The sequence below is a fragment of the Micromesistius poutassou genome, assembly GCF_964030765.1.
Source record: "Micromesistius poutassou genome assembly, chromosome: 20".
In the NCBI taxonomy this organism is placed as follows: domain Eukaryota; kingdom Metazoa; phylum Chordata; class Actinopteri; order Gadiformes; family Gadidae; genus Micromesistius; species Micromesistius poutassou.
Genome location: NC_140290.1, coordinates 8,126,292 through 8,143,788, shown reverse-complemented (window position 1 = coordinate 8,143,788; position 17,497 = coordinate 8,126,292). Strand labels below are relative to the sequence as shown.

General features: G+C 41.6%; 3 protein-coding genes across 6 annotated transcripts; all 3 read left to right on the top strand.

The window, feature by feature from the left end:
• The first annotated feature begins 124 nt into the window (after positions 1-124).
• LOC311365459 (nuclear transport factor 2-like) lies at positions 125-5,539 on the top strand. 3 transcript variants are annotated; one of them, XM_084484995.1, is made up of 5 exons: positions 125-207; positions 1,796-1,922; positions 2,525-2,596; positions 2,698-2,796; positions 5,263-5,539. In XM_084484995.1, the coding sequence occupies exons 2-5, from the start codon at positions 1,818-1,820 to the stop codon at positions 5,377-5,379; spliced, it is 393 nt and encodes a 130-aa protein (XP_084341121.1). In that variant the 5' UTR covers positions 125-207; positions 1,796-1,817; the 3' UTR covers positions 5,380-5,539. The 3 variants fall into 3 exon arrangements, with proteins under 3 accessions (XP_084341121.1, XP_084341122.1, XP_084341123.1); XM_084484996.1 differs by having other exon boundaries at positions 127-202; XM_084484997.1 differs by lacking the exon at positions 125-207 and adding an exon at positions 1,362-1,512.
• A 194-nt stretch (positions 5,540-5,733) lies between these two features.
• On the top strand, positions 5,734-10,161 carry rrm2b (ribonucleotide reductase M2 b). Its single transcript, XM_084484402.1, has 9 exons — positions 5,734-5,893; positions 6,423-6,587; positions 6,876-6,992; positions 7,595-7,728; positions 8,607-8,701; positions 8,879-9,012; positions 9,288-9,392; positions 9,561-9,674; positions 9,822-10,161. The coding sequence occupies exons 1-9, from the start codon at positions 5,870-5,872 to the stop codon at positions 9,972-9,974; spliced, it is 1,041 nt and encodes a 346-aa protein (XP_084340528.1). The 5' UTR covers positions 5,734-5,869; the 3' UTR covers positions 9,975-10,161.
• A 202-nt stretch (positions 10,162-10,363) lies between these two features.
• On the top strand, positions 10,364-16,481 carry LOC311364898 (protein LYRIC-like). 2 transcript variants are annotated; one of them, XM_084484401.1, is made up of 11 exons: positions 10,364-10,720; positions 11,117-11,218; positions 11,416-11,521; positions 12,006-12,155; positions 12,757-12,969; positions 13,133-13,207; positions 13,474-13,539; positions 13,840-13,952; positions 14,190-14,282; positions 14,400-14,478; positions 14,857-16,481. In XM_084484401.1, the coding sequence occupies exons 1-11, from the start codon at positions 10,370-10,372 to the stop codon at positions 14,910-14,912; spliced, it is 1,404 nt and encodes a 467-aa protein (XP_084340527.1). In that variant the 5' UTR covers positions 10,364-10,369; the 3' UTR covers positions 14,913-16,481. The 2 variants fall into 2 exon arrangements, with proteins under 2 accessions (XP_084340527.1, XP_084340526.1); XM_084484400.1 differs by having other exon boundaries at positions 14,172-14,282; positions 14,857-16,480.
• Positions 16,482-17,497: the final 1,016 nt, after the last annotated feature.

Sequence of the window (17,497 nt, the reverse complement as noted above, 5' to 3'; positions counted from 1 at the left end):
GATGTATTATAAGAACAACCTATGGTTGCCCCCTGACGGCCATGGTTGTCCCCCATTTTTTATTTCTTGCTATGACAACACGGCGGCTATTGGTCGGCGGCTACATGACGTCACGTCTCTGCATAACCCGGATGAAGCGGGAACCTCCCGAGGGTTTTCCTCCACGCTGGATCGCTTACTGATTTCTAACTTAAACTTCTCTGTAAGGTAAAGCGTTACATTTGGAAACACTAGACATCCGTGTTTTAGTAACTCGTGTGGATAGATGGGGAATGCTGTATTACGATGATACGAGTTTTTGTAGGACTGTAAAACTTAACTTCCAGGCTCCGGAAGAAGTGGTGTTTGTTAGCTATCTAGCGCTACTAGGGGTAGCTCACTTTGTTGGACACACAACGCGGGGTTGTCACAAGTCCGGGGGTCGATCGGCACTATTTCACTCTATAATCTGTCATTTGTTTTCTATGCTGTGTTGACGAGTGATCAAAAGTGGTGTTATTCGAGCCAAGGGTATTGATGAAGTCGCATAAAGTTAATTTCTTCAACCGCATTTGAAGTGGTTGTTGAATGAAACACTGAAGGCTACACAAAGGTTCAGTTTGCTATGTGTTGTGTGATACTACTACACATGTTATATATTATCAAGCACCCGTAACCTGCTGGTATTGGCAGTGCCAACCTTGGATCTAAAAGTAAAACGTGAGCCTTTACTGCACACCAACCCACTGGGTGGGGGATGTCCAGATTAACTTTTTGCAGCCGGTATGTCATCCACACTGGGTGTTAATGTGTGTGTTGGGCTTGTTAACCCGTTTCGGTGTGATCTCGTTTTGTGCTTGTTATACTCGGAGAGTTGACAATCACAAATCTATACTGTTTGTGCTACCCTGGGATACATTTTGAGTTGTCATCGATTATAGTACACATGTAGGATAATGGACATGCAAGGAAAATACAAGGCCAAAGGGACGGCTCAATAGGTGGTGGTAGTATATAGGGATAAAATTAGTTAAAATCGAACACATTTGATACATTAATGTCCACACACAGGCTAGTAAAGATGCATTATGGTTAAAATGACATGGCCACATTATAGGCCGACTAGAATGCAGGGTAAAGGAACATCCCATCTCGTGTCAAAATATATGCTTACAGGGCTGAATGGGCGAGGCGCAGCATAGCATTGTATCGTGTTTTTTTAGGGGTAGATGGACCAATGGCCGCCCCTGTCCAGACTAGATTTCCCCTCTAAATCCAACAGGGGCGGTATTACTCCGTGACGTTTTTGGTTCACCGCCTTATTCCAAGAGAAGAAGACTGCATAGCACGCCATTTATCCATGCACAACCTTTATGGAAACAAATTCCAGGCAATAAGTAATGGTGTTGCTGTTCTGTTGTAAACACATTCGAACTCAAGATCCCTATGTAGTGACAGATGAAAATGACGTGCTGTGCAACTGACATTTGTTCAGACTAAAGGAATTTCCTCCCTGGAGAAGAAACCTGTCCAGTTAGTCTTAAGTAGTAATCTTGATTGACATCTGCATTTATGTCGGTTTTGCATATTAAACAGTATCTCTGTATTCAATGTAGGAGCAACGTCATTATTTACCCATGTATATCATGATACTTTCTTCCAAAATGGTTGTCCACAAGCAGGATGTTTTCTTTGAATAAATATGTTTATGACGTGGCGAGTTTTGGTAGCTTTGTGTTTATGTTTACATTCTTTGATTATCCCTCAAGTATCTACTGCTTACACTTGATTTGTATGCCCTTTTCTCTGGCTTCAGTTCCACAGCTCAACTTTAAGCCATGGCTGATGAAAGGCCGGACTGGCAGAAGATTGGGGAGGAATTCATCCAGCTGTACTATTCCCGCTTTGACACTGGCAACAGGTCGTCACTGGGCGAACTCTATGTAAGTCTGTCTTCTCCCAGTGTTTGGGCCCCATTTAAGGACATGCTGTATTTTTAGACTGCGTTGCCGCCAGTCAATGGGCTTCTGAAGTGATCGTTCACACTGATGAATATAGCACTGCAATATTCATCAATACGACAATCAGTTTAACAATATCAATGAATCAAAGCCTAATCGTAAATGACTAATGGCCAAGATGGTCAACATGAATTAATTGACTTATGTAAAGCACACATTAGATGAACGACAGGAAGGTTTCAAATGTCCTTTTAAACCATTTCACCCAATAATAAAGAATAGTTGTTGGTTGTCCGGTGGTGGGTTGTCCCAACCCACTAATGCACTCATCACACAGGCAATTGTAGCAATACATGCTTGATTCTGCTCTGTTTATGCTGCAAGTCATGCTCTCTGTTTCAACCCACCTGCCGGTCGCTCCACTCTGCTGTCCATAAATGGATACAAAATATATCTCAACAAAAAAAGATCCAATCTATACCCCTCTGTAAACTGTACTAATCCCCTTAAAAAGTATGATCCAATCTATTTCCATCTCGTTGCCTCTGTACCTCTGTAACATGTGGTGTGGTTTGTTCCCTCAGTATCAATCCGCCTGGATGACCTGGGAAGGAGAGATGTTCCACGGGAAGGAGGTCATCGTAAACAAATTAACCGTAGGTGTCCTCGGCCCGTACTCTGTGTGTAATGCGTTACGGTTGATCGTTTGTTCAATTCTCAGTCTAATTGTTTCTCTCCTTCACCCTGGCGCCCGCAGACCTTGCCTTTCAAAACCATTCAACACAATATCACGAAACAGGACTGCCAACCCACACCAGATAATTGTATTGTTGTTATGGTCATGGGACAGCTAAAGGTGAGTGTTTCTCCACTTACATTGTCTTCTACTTACCTCTGTCAGAAAAATGACTTTGAAAACTTCCACAAATTTCCCTAGAGCCTGTGTTCCTAATTTGTTGAAAATGTTTGTTCTCGATGGGTTGTGTGCTTTTTGCTCTTTCTACAACACTTTTTCCTCATTGTACTGACCTTAAGGGACCATACTGATCTGGGGATCAAACTTTTTACAATTAAACACTTAAACATATGTTGTACAAACAAACATTATTGTACAAAGTTACTTTGTTGTATAAATTCTGCCAAAGAGCATCTAGTATGAGCAGACTCTCACCACAAATCAATTGCAATACCAGTGTTGTCTTTCGGAACCAACGAGTAGTAGGTTTGGGCGGTGTTATGGTATACCAGGGTATTGACGCTCTCATTACTCTTCTTTGAAAGAGGCGTGTGCCGGGCCTTCAGAACCAAGCCACGTTGGTGCTCTGACTGAACTCTGGGCCTCGCCCCACTAAAGGGAGGCTGCCTGTTCTAGTGGCTGCTTATGGGCATGACCGCAGGCACAAACAATCAACTGTAAATCTCAGGGGACTTTATGACCACAACACAACGCAGCTCCTTAGAACTAGGAAAGTTGAGAGGCAAAACGAGTGGAAGCCTTTGGGTGTATTGATGTTCTGTCCATATAGTTAGGAAATTTTATTTGGATAAAAATATAACATACAAATTGATGAATCACTTTTTTTGACTCATATTATCCCTGTGAGGCAGTCTATGTGCTTAGGGAAAGTATATTTAGAGATGGCTATTTGGAATGTATGTCTGCATCCAGGCTTCTCTCACGTAAGCCTTGCCATGTCATGTGAGTCAATTACAACTTGGTCACAAGCAAGTCACTTAATTCAATCACATTGTCCTTGTGAAACAATATGTGCACAAGGGGTAGACGAGCAAACAGACACAGCCGTATTACTGTCTCCTCCGTTTGGCTACAGCCGGCCACAGTGAATCCCGTCACTCACTGTATAATTAGTCATGAAAGTCTTACCATTTATAACTTGATCTTGAGATTACTTCTTCTTCCAATCTCTAAATCAATTTATCAGCCACATCATTGTGTTCAACTGCCATTCATCAGCCCACAGATTGTTATCCTCCAGCAAGCATCTATGGAAGAAGGGCGCTTACGTCCCATCTATTCCTTATTCTATGGGCCATAGGCGAGACTTGTCTATGTAGGCTTATTACATATGAGACACACAGCATTGTAGGCTAGACAATGTCTCATATGCTACAAGGACTTCTATCGACAGTGTCGTAGATACAACACAATACTTGCAACACTTTTACAAAATAAGAGAGGTAGAGGGAGCTGAAGTTTGGAAGATAAAGACTATCATTTGCACAGAAGTAATTACAAAATCTGAGTTTGAGGTTATACACTCAAAATGTGTGAATTCCAACCCTCTGCACTGACCAACATCCTATGCCCTGGACTTATACATTGGATACCTCTTGTCCCTTACATCAGTTCCTCATTTATTTTAACCAAGCACCAGCGAGCTAAAGACAATAAATGAAAGGGCTCCTTTCATCTTAATGGTCGCTCTGAAGCCCTCGCCGTGCTTACCTGTTTGGTTCGATAACCCTATGGTCCGAGCAGTCACCACTTTAGAACCTGTTTCATCATTGAACTAGCTGTCTTGGGAATGACCATCTCAGAGGGCTATTGGGAGGTGTATTAACGCCCCTGGGATTTCCCTCAGAATGTGGTCCCTTGCTGAGTCTGGGTTTTTTTTCCAGTTATTTGATTCATATCGCATGTAGACAAGATAATGATTATATATTTCCCTTAAATGTTCTAGTAAATTTCTCCCATCAGCTGCTCAGCAGCTCAGCTTTTAAGTAGGTTTTTTTTACACAAAAGTCACTTTGTGACTACTGTAAGCACTAGTGAAATGTCTGGAAGGTATGGCAAAGAATAGATGCCACCCAAACCAAATGCTCGGGCGTAGGCAGGGCAGTTTGTGGGGGGAATATAAGTATTATATATGTCTGATAACAAAGACTCAAGGGCTACCTCTGTTGCACTCACACTAAATGCTCTTAGGAAGAATCACAAACAGTCATTTGTGGTATTAAATTGATAGCTGATGTTGTAGTGAAGCCAGGAAAGACTTTTGGAATCGGTTCCCCACCCAGACTGGTATGGTCCTTATAGGATGCCAGCGTAACGCACAACACTGAGTGATTCAAGGGTTTTTATTTGTCACGTACTCATACAGGATGTGCAGTGAAATGTTTGTGTGACATACTCTTTATTTCTGTGCTTAAAAAATTAATAAAATACAATATATGCTTTAACTGAAATGAATATTATAAATAGATATAAAATGAAAACTGGATAAACCGGGAGATGTACCAAGTGTCATGTTTTTGAGAAGTCAATAACCGCGGTACTGTTTGTTTCCCCTCTCTTCAACAGGCAGATAATGACCCAGTCATGGGCTTCCAGCAGGTGTTTCAATTGCGGAACGAGCTGGGGTCTTGGGGCTGCTCTAACGACATGTTCCGGTTGTCGATACACAATTTTGGAGCATAGCACTGTGGATCTTCTGTTTGGCTCGCACAAATTCTGCAGATGTACCTACCATCAAGATTTCAGACACCCAGCTCCTCAATTGTACAGTGTTTTCTTTTAGTAAAAGCCTTCCCAAATTCTTCTGTTTACAATAAACATTTTTTCCAGAAAGGATTTCTATCCATAAATTGCAGTGCCTATTTATCAATGGAAATTACTACATTTATTGCAGGAATACGGGGCGGAGCAGTTTAAATAAAACCTGTGCTCTAACTAAGTAAGATATGCATCATTTATCCATATTAAAACCATGGATTTTGACACAACAATGGAGGTGCAGTATCTCTTCCTGGCCTCCAGGTGAAGCTTTAAGCGCAAGCACTCGACAGTCGATACAATGACGGCGACATACAACATAAACAGTTCTAACAGCGGAGGATGTCTGCTATATTAGTCCGATAACAATCATACGACCCACACATCTTTCGGTACGACCTTCACCTCCACGATTATGACGCAAGCCAATGGTCAAATGGTAAGACTGCAGCTATCTGGGCTTTAAACAACGCATAGGCCGCTTACTCGCTTACTCGCTTTGTCCAACATGTACCTTTGTTTATGTTTATGTTAAGTTTTCTAGTCTATAAAGACAATAAGGAAAGCTTTTAATTCATAGTGCCAATTCGTGTCAACCTTTCTAGTCTACACGCACACTTCTGTGAAAGTTACATTTGAAGACGTATAGGCGTTGGTTGATGTATTTAGTCCGACGCATTGAAGCTGGACTGATTATGGTGAACTTGCCCGCAGTTGTCAAAATGATCACAATTTAATTATAGCGTCATGGATTTTATTTTTTATTTGCAAATGCGTTTATTTGATCATATTTACTATTTAGGTGTTCGCACAGAGCTATCGCGCAAGCGCAGAGAACAGAAATATTTTAAAGTCACAATGTCCTATTTATAAGGGGAGCTCCAGCCATTACATCTATCAACAATGATGATGCTTACCGTTGCGTACGCTATGCTGTATAATAAAACAACTTTTGGTTTATTTATTAGAATGGGCAACTTAACACACCTTCAGACTACCTCAAGAATAAAGACAAAGAAGATGAACCCTTACTCCGAGACAACCCAAGAAGATTCGTCATCTTCCCAATCCAGTATCCTGACATTTGGAAGATGTATAAGCAGGCACAGGCTTCTTTCTGGACAGTCGAGGAGGTATGTTTGTATCTGATTTTGAGCTATGTCTGTTGCCTTTTTTTATATATATATATAACAACGTTATTTTGCATCCTGTAAGCTTTTTCTTTATATAAATAATGTTGATATATCTGCTACAACTATTAATTCGTTTTTTCCATGGCTACTTACACTTTCATCCTTTCCTTTTTCGGTAGAAACAATGGACTTTAAGTATTGATACAGAAGAAATACTATAGGCTTATGTGCATTGCACACCCGTACATTATCTGAATTCTTGCCCTCTCCCAACTGGCCCTTCAAAAGGTGGATCTATCGAAGGACCAGGCTCATTGGAACAGACTGAAACCTGACGAAAAGCACTTCCTGTCCCACATCTTGGCTTTCTTCGCCGCCAGTGATGGAATCATCAACGAGAACCTGGTAAGGGGCCAAATCTGAATATGGGTCAGTGGTAGTAAGAGGGTTCAGGACTTGAGACTTTATTGATCTCTGGGCTTCTTGGCCCCATCTGATCCCCTGCGCTCTGTGGGACCATGTGTGTACACACCTTCGGGGTCACATTCTGTCCCATAGCATGTCGCAATCTACACTGGTCTTGTAGTTGGGATGACCATGATAAAGCCATCATGTTTGTTTGACCTGCACAGGTCCAGAGACTTCATAGCCACCAAGTTTGTTCGACCTGCACTGGTCCAGAAGCTGTGTTCGAAATCGTTCCCTATCACGGATATAGTGCACTATATAGGGTGTTCGCCATTTTGTAGTGGTGTTCGAATTCTCAGTGGTTCATTTCATTCTCTATATAGTGGACAATAAAATACCCAAAATTTGAGTGAACATACCATGTAACATGTTACTCCCGTATACCACAATGCAATGCGGTCGTGACTTGTGTTTTACTGACGCATAGCCATCATGTTTGTTTGACCTGCAAAAGTTCAAAGACTTCATAACCATCATGTTTGTTAGACCGGCACAGGTCCAGAGACTTCATAGCCATCATGTTTGTTGGACCTGCACAGGTCCAGAGGTTCAGTCAAGAGGTGCAGATCCCGGAGGCGCGCTCCTTCTATGGTTTCCAGATCCTCATGGAGAACGTCCACTCAGAGATGTACAGCATGCTCATCAATACATACATCCAGGACCTGCAACAAAGGTAGGTGGTCACTAAAGCACACTGTCTTAACAGACTCCTTACGGTAGAATGTTTGGCAAAGTTGACCAACAACATTTTACATGTTTCCCAGCCTTTAGTCCTCAGTCATAACTTAATCTGTAACATCAGTGGAGCAATGTCCTTGCTACATGTCACCTAGGTGACTTTTACTGGGCTCATTCTGAACAATGACACAGGTGGATGAGGTTGGAATGCAGTTTGTAGTAGTTTGAAGTTAATGATACATGAAGATTGTGCTACAGGCTGCCATGCAGGAGATCTTGCTGAGTGTGTGCGGTGAGGGCTGCTTTAACCTGTGCGCATTGATAAGTCAATGGACAACAGGTGTGCAGCCTCACCCTTCGCCAGAGGCCAACCAGTCTGCATTCTAGTGATGTAGGTCAAAAACCCAAAGAAGAAAAGCCCCTGGTGGCGCAAATTGTAGCCAGATAATTTGGTTTATTGTGAAGGTGAAGCATTTTCCTTTTAAGACAGTTGTGAATATGGATGCCAATGTATTCTTGTATAGCTCAAATGCTGAATGCCCCAAACTGTGAACAGACCTGGACTGACTCAATAGGAATACATTAAACATTGAATCCAGGACAACTCTTCATTCTTCATCAAGTTTGTTTTGAAGCACCAGTTCCAGCTGTTGTGGCTTGTCTTCCACACTTCCTGACATCATAACATAACATCCAAACTGACAATTAAAAAAAAGCTTTGATGCACCTGTTCATAAAATAATGTAACCGACATTTCAGTTATATTTCCAGTTAACGTATCATGTTATGTGGTTCTGTGTTGGCCAGAAACCAAAGACATGGTCTCTGAATCCTAACTGCTTCTCTTGTCTTGTTTTTGCTTTCTGTTTGTAGAGAGCATCTATTCAATGCCATCGAGACCATGCCTTGTGTGAGACGTAAAGCAGATTGGGCAATGCAGTGGATCAATGACGATAAATCAACATTTGGTGTGTAGGAATTAGTATTGCTGGCAATATAGCACCCATATGTACTAAATAAACAGTGCTACTGAGCTTCTTCTTTTTTTGTTATACTTTTCTATACAAAAATTGACACCAATGTTTGTAAAGCTCCCCAAATGTTAAAGTAGTGGTCTTCTTTCTTTTTTATATTTTCTGCTTCAGGGGAGCGAATTGTCGCTTTTGCAGCAGTTGAAGGCATTTTCTTCTCGGGTTCCTTTGCTTCCATCTTCTGGCTGAAGAAGAGAGGGCTGATGCCTGGCCTGGCCCACTCCAATGAGCTGATCAGTAGAGACGAGGTGAGACAGACAACACCACATTCCTTTTAATCTCTTTTTGATTTGTTGTCACATTCTGCTGCTGTGACACACACATTTCCCATCCGGGATTAATTAGGTTTACTTTGAATTTGTTCAGAGATGCCTGTGTCAAGAACCTTTTGATTAAGTAAGTGTGTGTGTGTGTGTGTGTGTGTGTGTGTGTGTGTGTGTGTGTGTGTGTGTGTGTGTGTGTGTGTGTGTGTGTGTGTGTGTGTGTGTGTGTGTGTGTGTGTGTGTGTGTGCGTGCACTTCAGGGTCTACACTGTAATTTCGCCTGCCTGATATACAGCCACCTGGTGAAGAAGCCCCCGGAGGACAGAGTCAGGGACATCATCACCAAAGCAGTCAGCATTGAACAGGTCAGCATTGCATTCTGGGAGATGCTTACAACAATGGTCCCAATAAGTGGTGCTAATATCTCTGCTAGCTCACATCATTAAACAAGGGTAAGGAATGGTTGGTGTTTGGGCCTGTTAAGGTTAATCCTTTGTAAATGATCTTAACCTCTGTCTTTCTTCTTGGTACAGGAGTTTCTGACGGAGGCCTTGCCTGTGGCTCTGATAGGAATGAACTGTGGTTTGATGAACCAGTACATTGAATTTGTCGCCGATCGACTGCTCTGGGAACTTGGGCTGGCCAAGGTGATAGATCTATCCAGGCTTTATCTCAATTTATATTGTTTTATTTTCAAGTACTATGATCTTTGATCTGTACTTTGATCTGATCATATATTACCTGTGTGGAAAATTAAACATCATACCTTGTTGTTTTTTTTCTTTTTCTTTCAGGTTTACAAAGTTGAAAATCCGTTTGACTTCATGGAGTCCATTTCGTTAGAGGGGAAAACCAACTTCTTTGAGAAGCGTGTCGCAGAGTATCAGAAGTTTGGAGTCATGTCCAGTATGATGGAAGGGGAATTCACTGTTGATGCTGACTTTTGACTTGTTACATAAGCCTTTTTTTTAATAGGCAGTATATTTATTGATTTTAATGTGCAGTATTATTGAGCATGATTGATGATGAATTCTTTATTTGACGGATTTAAGAAAAACGGTTACACCATACCATATTTATGACCATAGGTCATTCTTATGAGTGACAATAATTAAATATTTTCTAATAAAATGATCTGGAGTATTCTTATGTATATGTATATGTATATATATAGTATTATTTTGTCCAGCCATAGACATATATTGGGCATGAATGGTTAAAATGAAATAAAAAAAATAAAAAATAAAGATATCAATAAACACAATACATTCCAGGCTCCCAGATTAGCCACTCCTCTTGTAAACATACGCTAGCGTGACAGCAAGAGAAACCGATTGGAAAAATGGCAACGAATCTCCAAGCCTTAGCTTTTGAAAAAGCAGAGATACTTTCCAGCCGTCTGAAAGAAATAATTTCATCCGGGCAAGGATACATCCAGAACCAGCTGGGCCTCGATTTGGGTCTGAATCCCGACGTCTACCCGACGTGGGTGCTCCTGTCCACGGCAGCGGTAGCGCTGCTGGTGGTGCTCGTTTTGTCTTGGGTCGCGATTTGTGGCGGAGCGACAGTCGGGAAAACCCGAGGATCCTCGCTAACTAAGGTTCAGGTCGAGGAGCCGCTCAAGGCCGACCTCAATAACAGTGCGAAACCGGATGAACAGAAGAGGAAAAACAAGAAGAAATCGTCCGAAAAGGTACGCCGAGCGGAGAGCGTTAGCTGACTGGATGGAGGAAAACAAACGTCCACTTTGTGGCGCCGTTCAAGTGAACGCGTTGTTTCATTTAACAATGGGGCTGCTGGGTTTGTGTTAAATGACACCGCGCTGATGATGTTCCAGCGTGAATATATGTTCCACAGAATTATATGTTCCACAAAAACATACCACAAATTTTCCTGGTAAAGGCATTCATTCACTTTCTGTTTCGTTTTTGTAAACAGTAATAATCTATCATCCATCATTTGGATTATGTATGACCCACAGTCACGTCTGCATTGTTAAATATATTGCATCGCATAAACACAGAGCTAGTCCTGTACTAAAACTGACTTTTCTTCCTTTTTCAATTCTCAAAAACGGACTATTTACCAGAAGGGACAGTCAAATGGACGACAGTTCTCTGCACCTCACGAAGACACAGCATCCAGGGAGACGTCATCACAACAGCCCCCTGCTGAGAAACTACCAATGAAGGTACTTGAGAGATATTTATTCCCTTCTCTCTGTATTGATTTGTATCTGATCACTTTTGGATGTCACAGTTGCTGATAAGTTTGTGTATGAGACACCAAAAGCAAGCAAAATACTTGATAAAGGACCATTCACAGAAATAAAACACCCACTCCATACATGTAACCTTTGAATTTTTGACATCGCTGTGGGTGGTGCAGGTGGAGAAGGCACCTGTACAGGTGAAAAAGATCAAGAAAAAAGCCAAGGCGGTAGTGAAGCCATTCATCAGTGTTATTACCGGATATGAGACAGAACCTGAAGAGGGTGAGGACCATCGCAGCACTGTGTATTCACTCATTCACACATCCACTTAACAACCGATAACCACCTCATTCACCAGATTAATAAACAACAACGTGGTCGACGTTTACAGTTGGACCGACTATGACTGATCTGCCCAACCCACTTTCTGTCTTTTATGTAGATCAGATGATAGATGAAAATCTGGATGAAAAACACCTTGATGGCACTTTGTGATTAGTTCTTGCGATTAGTGCCAAATGACAGTGGTTAATTCATTAGCATTATTAATTTATTAGACATTTGGGGTAGAGTAAAGTATTTGTATTATTGTACAGTATTTTTTTGTCCACAATCTTTTCCAAACTCAACACTGACGTACCGTGCATTGATTCAAAAAGACGAAAGTGCTATTGTTTACAGGTTATGCTTGAGTAAGGATGGTATAGTCATTCATTCAAGCTGAGTGCTCTATGTGAAACTTAGCGTGTGTCTGTCTGACCCCCAGGAGCGTGGGAGACCCAGGTCAGCCAGCGAGAGAAGAAGCAGCAGCGCAAGAAGGACAAGGGCCCGGAGGACGCTGGGAGCCCTGGAGAAACCAAGACGGCCCCTAGGACCCATGTGGAGACACCTGCCCCCTCCACCAATAGGAGCAGAGGTAGGCCACCTCCTTGGTTTGGTCAAAGCCCCGGTGCGTCAAGGGCCTCATAACCAGATGGTGGATTTAGTTGGGCCATGCTGTCTCCAATCTCCTAAGATGGATAGCATGTGGACAGGTAGCCTGTAGGCTGTAGCCTGTAGCTTGTGGTGTGCAGTGAACAAGCTTTCAATCAGTGCCATCGCCTGTTCCAGTGTGAGCAGTACGATCCAGCCTTATCCAGGCCATTAGCATGGTTAAACATTCTTTTAAATGTCATGTCATAGTGCGTTCCATTTAGGCTCAGTTCTTTTCACTGCAACCCAGGTTAGATTCCATCCATGGGATGGAATCTAACCTGAATCTAACCATGGGATGGAATCCAACCCCTTTGCTGCATGTCTTCCTTCTCTCTCCCATAACTTCCTGTCAATCTCAATCTCATTAAAGCAAGCTTATCATACAGGGACATAATCTTTTTAGATAAAAAATGCTTTCAACTATTTATATTATATAATATATATATATATATATATATAGATTGTATTTTGCCACTTTGGTCGCACTTTAACGCCCAAGCCCAGCAAGAAAAGTAAATTCTCTCTTCCTGGTTCCTCCTCAGTGCCCCCGGGGAGGAAGGGAGATCCCTCCACCAATGGAGGAGGAGGAGCAGGTGGAGGAGGAGGCGGAGGAGGTGGAGGAGGAGGACGGGTGGACGTGGGTTCCAAGCCACCGGGTCAGTCGACCAGCGTGGGGGAGAGGGAGAAGTGGAGCTCCAGGGTGCAGCGCCAGCGAGCCCAGCCTGAGCCCAAGCTCTGGGGTCAGGACAAGCAAGGTACTGGCCTGGAGCCTCGTCTTAACTTTTGTATTCAGCTTGTTACTTGGGAAGGATATCGTAACAACTGGTTACAACAGTTATTTTCTGCAAACAAATGACAAGTGATCTGGCAATGTGCTGATCTTGTGCTGATCTTTTTCTCTGTTCTGTTCTTTACCAGTGACACGCAGCGGTGTGGAAAGCAGAACCAATACTGGTGTTAAACCCACAACCCTGCAGGGACTAAAGGCTCCAGGTTGGTTCCCACCGGTGGATATTAGCATGAAGTCATTTTCTATTAAGTCGAGGAGAATCAAAGCGACTTGCATCAAATACAGAAACGGGTTCATTCTTGATTAATTATTTTCCTAATGAATATTACTCTCAAGCTGTCACAACTGCTGTCCAGGCTGATTTTCATATCATAGAAAAGCATGTGTGGTAATTCAGTGTGTCATTTCTTCCAGGTGTTTGGTTAACTGTATTTATTGTCAATTTCTCTCTTCTCTCTCGCCCTCTCAGAGCACGCATCACTTCCTGTTGCCCTCCAGTGGGACATCCATCCTGATGATGAATGGTGTGGTTTGAGTAAGCATTTGAAACATAACTGACTCTCTAGTCCTTAGGCATCATCAGCGCCCTTATTTTGAAAAATAAAGAAGCATTAAGTGAAATACCTGACACTCTAGTCCTTAATAGTCATCAGTGCCCTTAGATTGAGAAATAAACAAGGTATTACATGAGGTATTCGTTTTTTCTATTATTTTCATTATTATTGAAAAAAGAGTAGAAGTTGTACACTTTAGAATCAATGCATAAAGAACGATGCTTCGGCTGACGTGATTGGTTGAAATAAGGCTGAATGTTTGTTCCGGTGCGTTCCCCCAGATGGTGCGATGGCCGGCGATGCAGGCTCGGACTGGAGTGCCCCGCTGGTGCACTGGGGCCACTACGAAGGGCCCTCCTCTCCGGTCCCGGCCAAGGGCCCCTCACCCAAAGAGGTAGTCACACTAAAAGCAGATCAAAGGATATACAGGATGTAGTATTCCTATGCTGGGTATACGCTTTAAAACATTTGCTCTGAAAGAATGTTTTGGACCATGGAGGCCAGGTAGATCATGAGGGCTGCTTTGTAGCCATGCATGGAGAACTAACCTACACTGGTGTTTTTAATCGTTATTGGTTTTAGTTTGTGCGTTGAACTTGTTGATCTGACTCAGGTGTCGTTCGGGGAAAAGGTGGCTGAGGACTCTGTAGGGGGGACCAAATCCAGCAAGAGGAAGAAGAAAAAGAATAAGACTGTGGATGAAGGTGCAACTACCGTGGCCCAGGTCAGAGTCTGATCTTCGGAGTGAAACGGGGTGAAACACTAGTGAAGATGATGATAGTGATGCAAAGTAATATATCACAGTGTTTTATTCTTTATTTGTGTTTTTATTTTTATTTAGGTTGGCAGTACGCCTCCCAAAGCTCAAGAGGCCCCAGTTTCTACCAACAAGCAGTCAGCTAAACGGCCAGACTCTGAGAGTAAGTTCAGTACCACCAAGTTCCCACAGTGCATGTAGAGATATTGTTTAGAAATGGGAAAATTGAACAGTAAAACAATTATGTATTGATTATAAAACAGCAATGACACAAGGGATTCTCGTGATCCTCGATTTGTGCCCTCTTTACTATAAAGTTTTAATTGAGAAACTTCAAAGTAGAGATTTTGATTATGCTCTAACTTTAGAACTATGGCTAAACTTAATTTATTTTCATGTGGTACATCGATACAATGGCTTCACATTTAAATATATACATATCCCATTCCTTTACATGTATATTCTCCTTTCTTAATATCAAATCCAATATATATATATTCCCCTGCTCACTTGGACATTGTGAATGGTTGATTTCTTTCAGAGAAGTCAGAGCAGAGGTCAGATCCCCAGAGGCCAGGGCAGAAGAAACGGGCTTGAAGAGATGCACAAGCTCAGATCCCAGGTCAGCAACGTGAGGAACATGCTCCTGCTTGATGAGTGCATTTAATGAGAGGTCTCCTGGCCGCAGCAGGTGTTGCTTCCCTCTCAGATGCATTAATTGCACTTTTGATTGAAGAGGAAGGAAGGGGAGACGAAGGGGAGACGACCTGGCCCGCTGGGTCGAACGGTCCGCACAGACTTGAACCTGACACGGTTTGGCCTGTACCATTCCCCAGAGTGTATCTTGAGACAGAGGGACATGCAAGGGAATTATTAGTAACCCATTATTAGTACATTTGTATCTATGTTGTTGTTTTTATGTATTTTGTGTGTCTTTATGTACACACTACAGCAAAGGAAGGAAAGGTTAAACCTTTTAATGTTGCACTTTTAACATTGATACTGTTTATTTTTATGTTTAGTATTTTTAGGTATATTATGGCGGCTCCAGGATTTATACTACGTTAACCTCTTTTGGCTTTATATTAATATCCACCACTGGGGGGCGCTGTTTCTCTGTAATAGTTGTAACTGAAGATCGCTAATATGAGGTAGTGCTATTGGTTGGCTTTCTGGTCAAGGATGTCTAACTTGAAATTCCACACATTTTTCCGTACATGGGCTGCATAATTCTTGTTTCTTCCGGTCTTGGCGCTCTAAAATGCCTTGCCATAGTTTAAGGGCTTTTTCTAATTATCATGTAATTGCACTGTGGAAAAGGCTGTTCTGAGTTGGGTTTTTTTCTTTGTGGTTTGTATTTTTCAACGATTGTCTTGTAGAATATGATAACTTGTAATTCCGGACTTTTAACTTGTTTTCCTCAATCTGTGGAAAAGAAATGGAAATTTCATCTGAGGTAGAAAAGGGATACTGGCATGAATCTATACGTCCATATTAGTAGGAAATGCAGGAAGTGGCTGCATACTGGGCAGCTATATATCCTCAACACTATTGTTTTGTAACCGTTTATATATATATATATAGAGCAATGAATTTATATGGCCTTAAACTGTAGTCTTATAGGATGGGCGCTGACTCTTTTTTTTTCAGTCAGTGACTTTCAAAACGTCAGATGAATCTCAGTGTATGTCTTTGATAACTGTGTGTTAATTAAATGTGATTAGCAGGTTGTTCTAATTAAACGTTTTTTAGTCTTCGGAGAGCTGTATTGCTTCAAGCTGTTGATTGGCTAGTGGTGGTACAGTACCTTGACATGTTTATTGATGTTGACAAGGCTGTTGTCAAGGAGACGGGTATGGAATCAAAGAAACCCTATATTTGGTTTTTGCTATTGTGATAAATTAATTATTTAATGACCATATTTATATGATTGTCTTAATATCATTTTGAGAATGATTTTGTCTTTTGGAGAAATATAAGTGAAATGTCTGTTTTGGTAAATTTAGGAAAATAAATTAAATAAATTATGAATAAATGTTTAAAAATGTGTCATGTGTGAAATGTTCTAGGAACTTTTGTGTCTCAAAATAGGTTTTAATTTTCATTAAATCAAATAGCCCTAAGCCCTATATTAAATATTCTTCATTTCCAAATATCTTGAGTATTGTGTGATTGAAATGATGTATAAAAAAACAACATAATTCAACATAATAAAAGTTTTTTGTCTACATATATACCCAGAACAACTATGCAGCACTAAATAATAAAAAAAGATTTCCTTTGTCTAATGATCCTGTATCTATTCTCTCTGTAAACAGTGAGGGTAACTACTACCACATTTCACCCTCTGATCCTCCAGTATGAGCTATAAGGAGGTCCCTGGCCCTATAACTCTCTGGACCGTCTGTTACAGCCCGTTACCGAGCCAACACATCTCCTGGGGACCCAAGCTGCTGCCCGGGCTGCGGTCAACGGTCAACTGCACAATTTGGCAGCACACACACACACACACACATATACACACCCTCCCTCTTCAATCACATGTACTCTCTTCTGCCATCATCTCTGCTTTTGGCTCCATCCACACACCACCAACTCCACCCCCCTCCCCCTCTAGCGCCCAATTCACATGTAATCCTCTTGGAATCTCTTTCAATCATTCATCCATTCATTCATCCATTCGTTCATTCACATCCACTTCCGACCAAAGCCTTGTTTTTCTCCCTCCATGGTGTTCCTTCTGATTGGTTTTAAGCCTAAATAGATTAGTGTCTATGCAGAGGGCTGTGATGTCATCTTCGTCATCACCACCATCATCATCATCAGTCTGATCATCATGCTGAACAACATGGTGAAAATGGTCGATTTTTAATTTGTAAGGGGCTGTTATACATTGATAGTTATGGTATCACATATCACATGTGTTTCAGATAACTGCAGATTTAACCAGTAGATTTAAAAAGGTCAATGTTATCCCTGTTTTAATTATTTTTTAAATAAAAAATATGGATTGTTTCTCCAACTATCTTCACCATACAGTGTTGTCCTATACACAGGTTTTGCCCTGCTTTGGGAAATACGATACAGATACAATTTGGTCACATAAAACAATGTTGTTTATTGGTGGTGGGCAGAGAAGATAATGGTTTGAAATGCGTTCATGTGGTTCTCTCATTCTCACA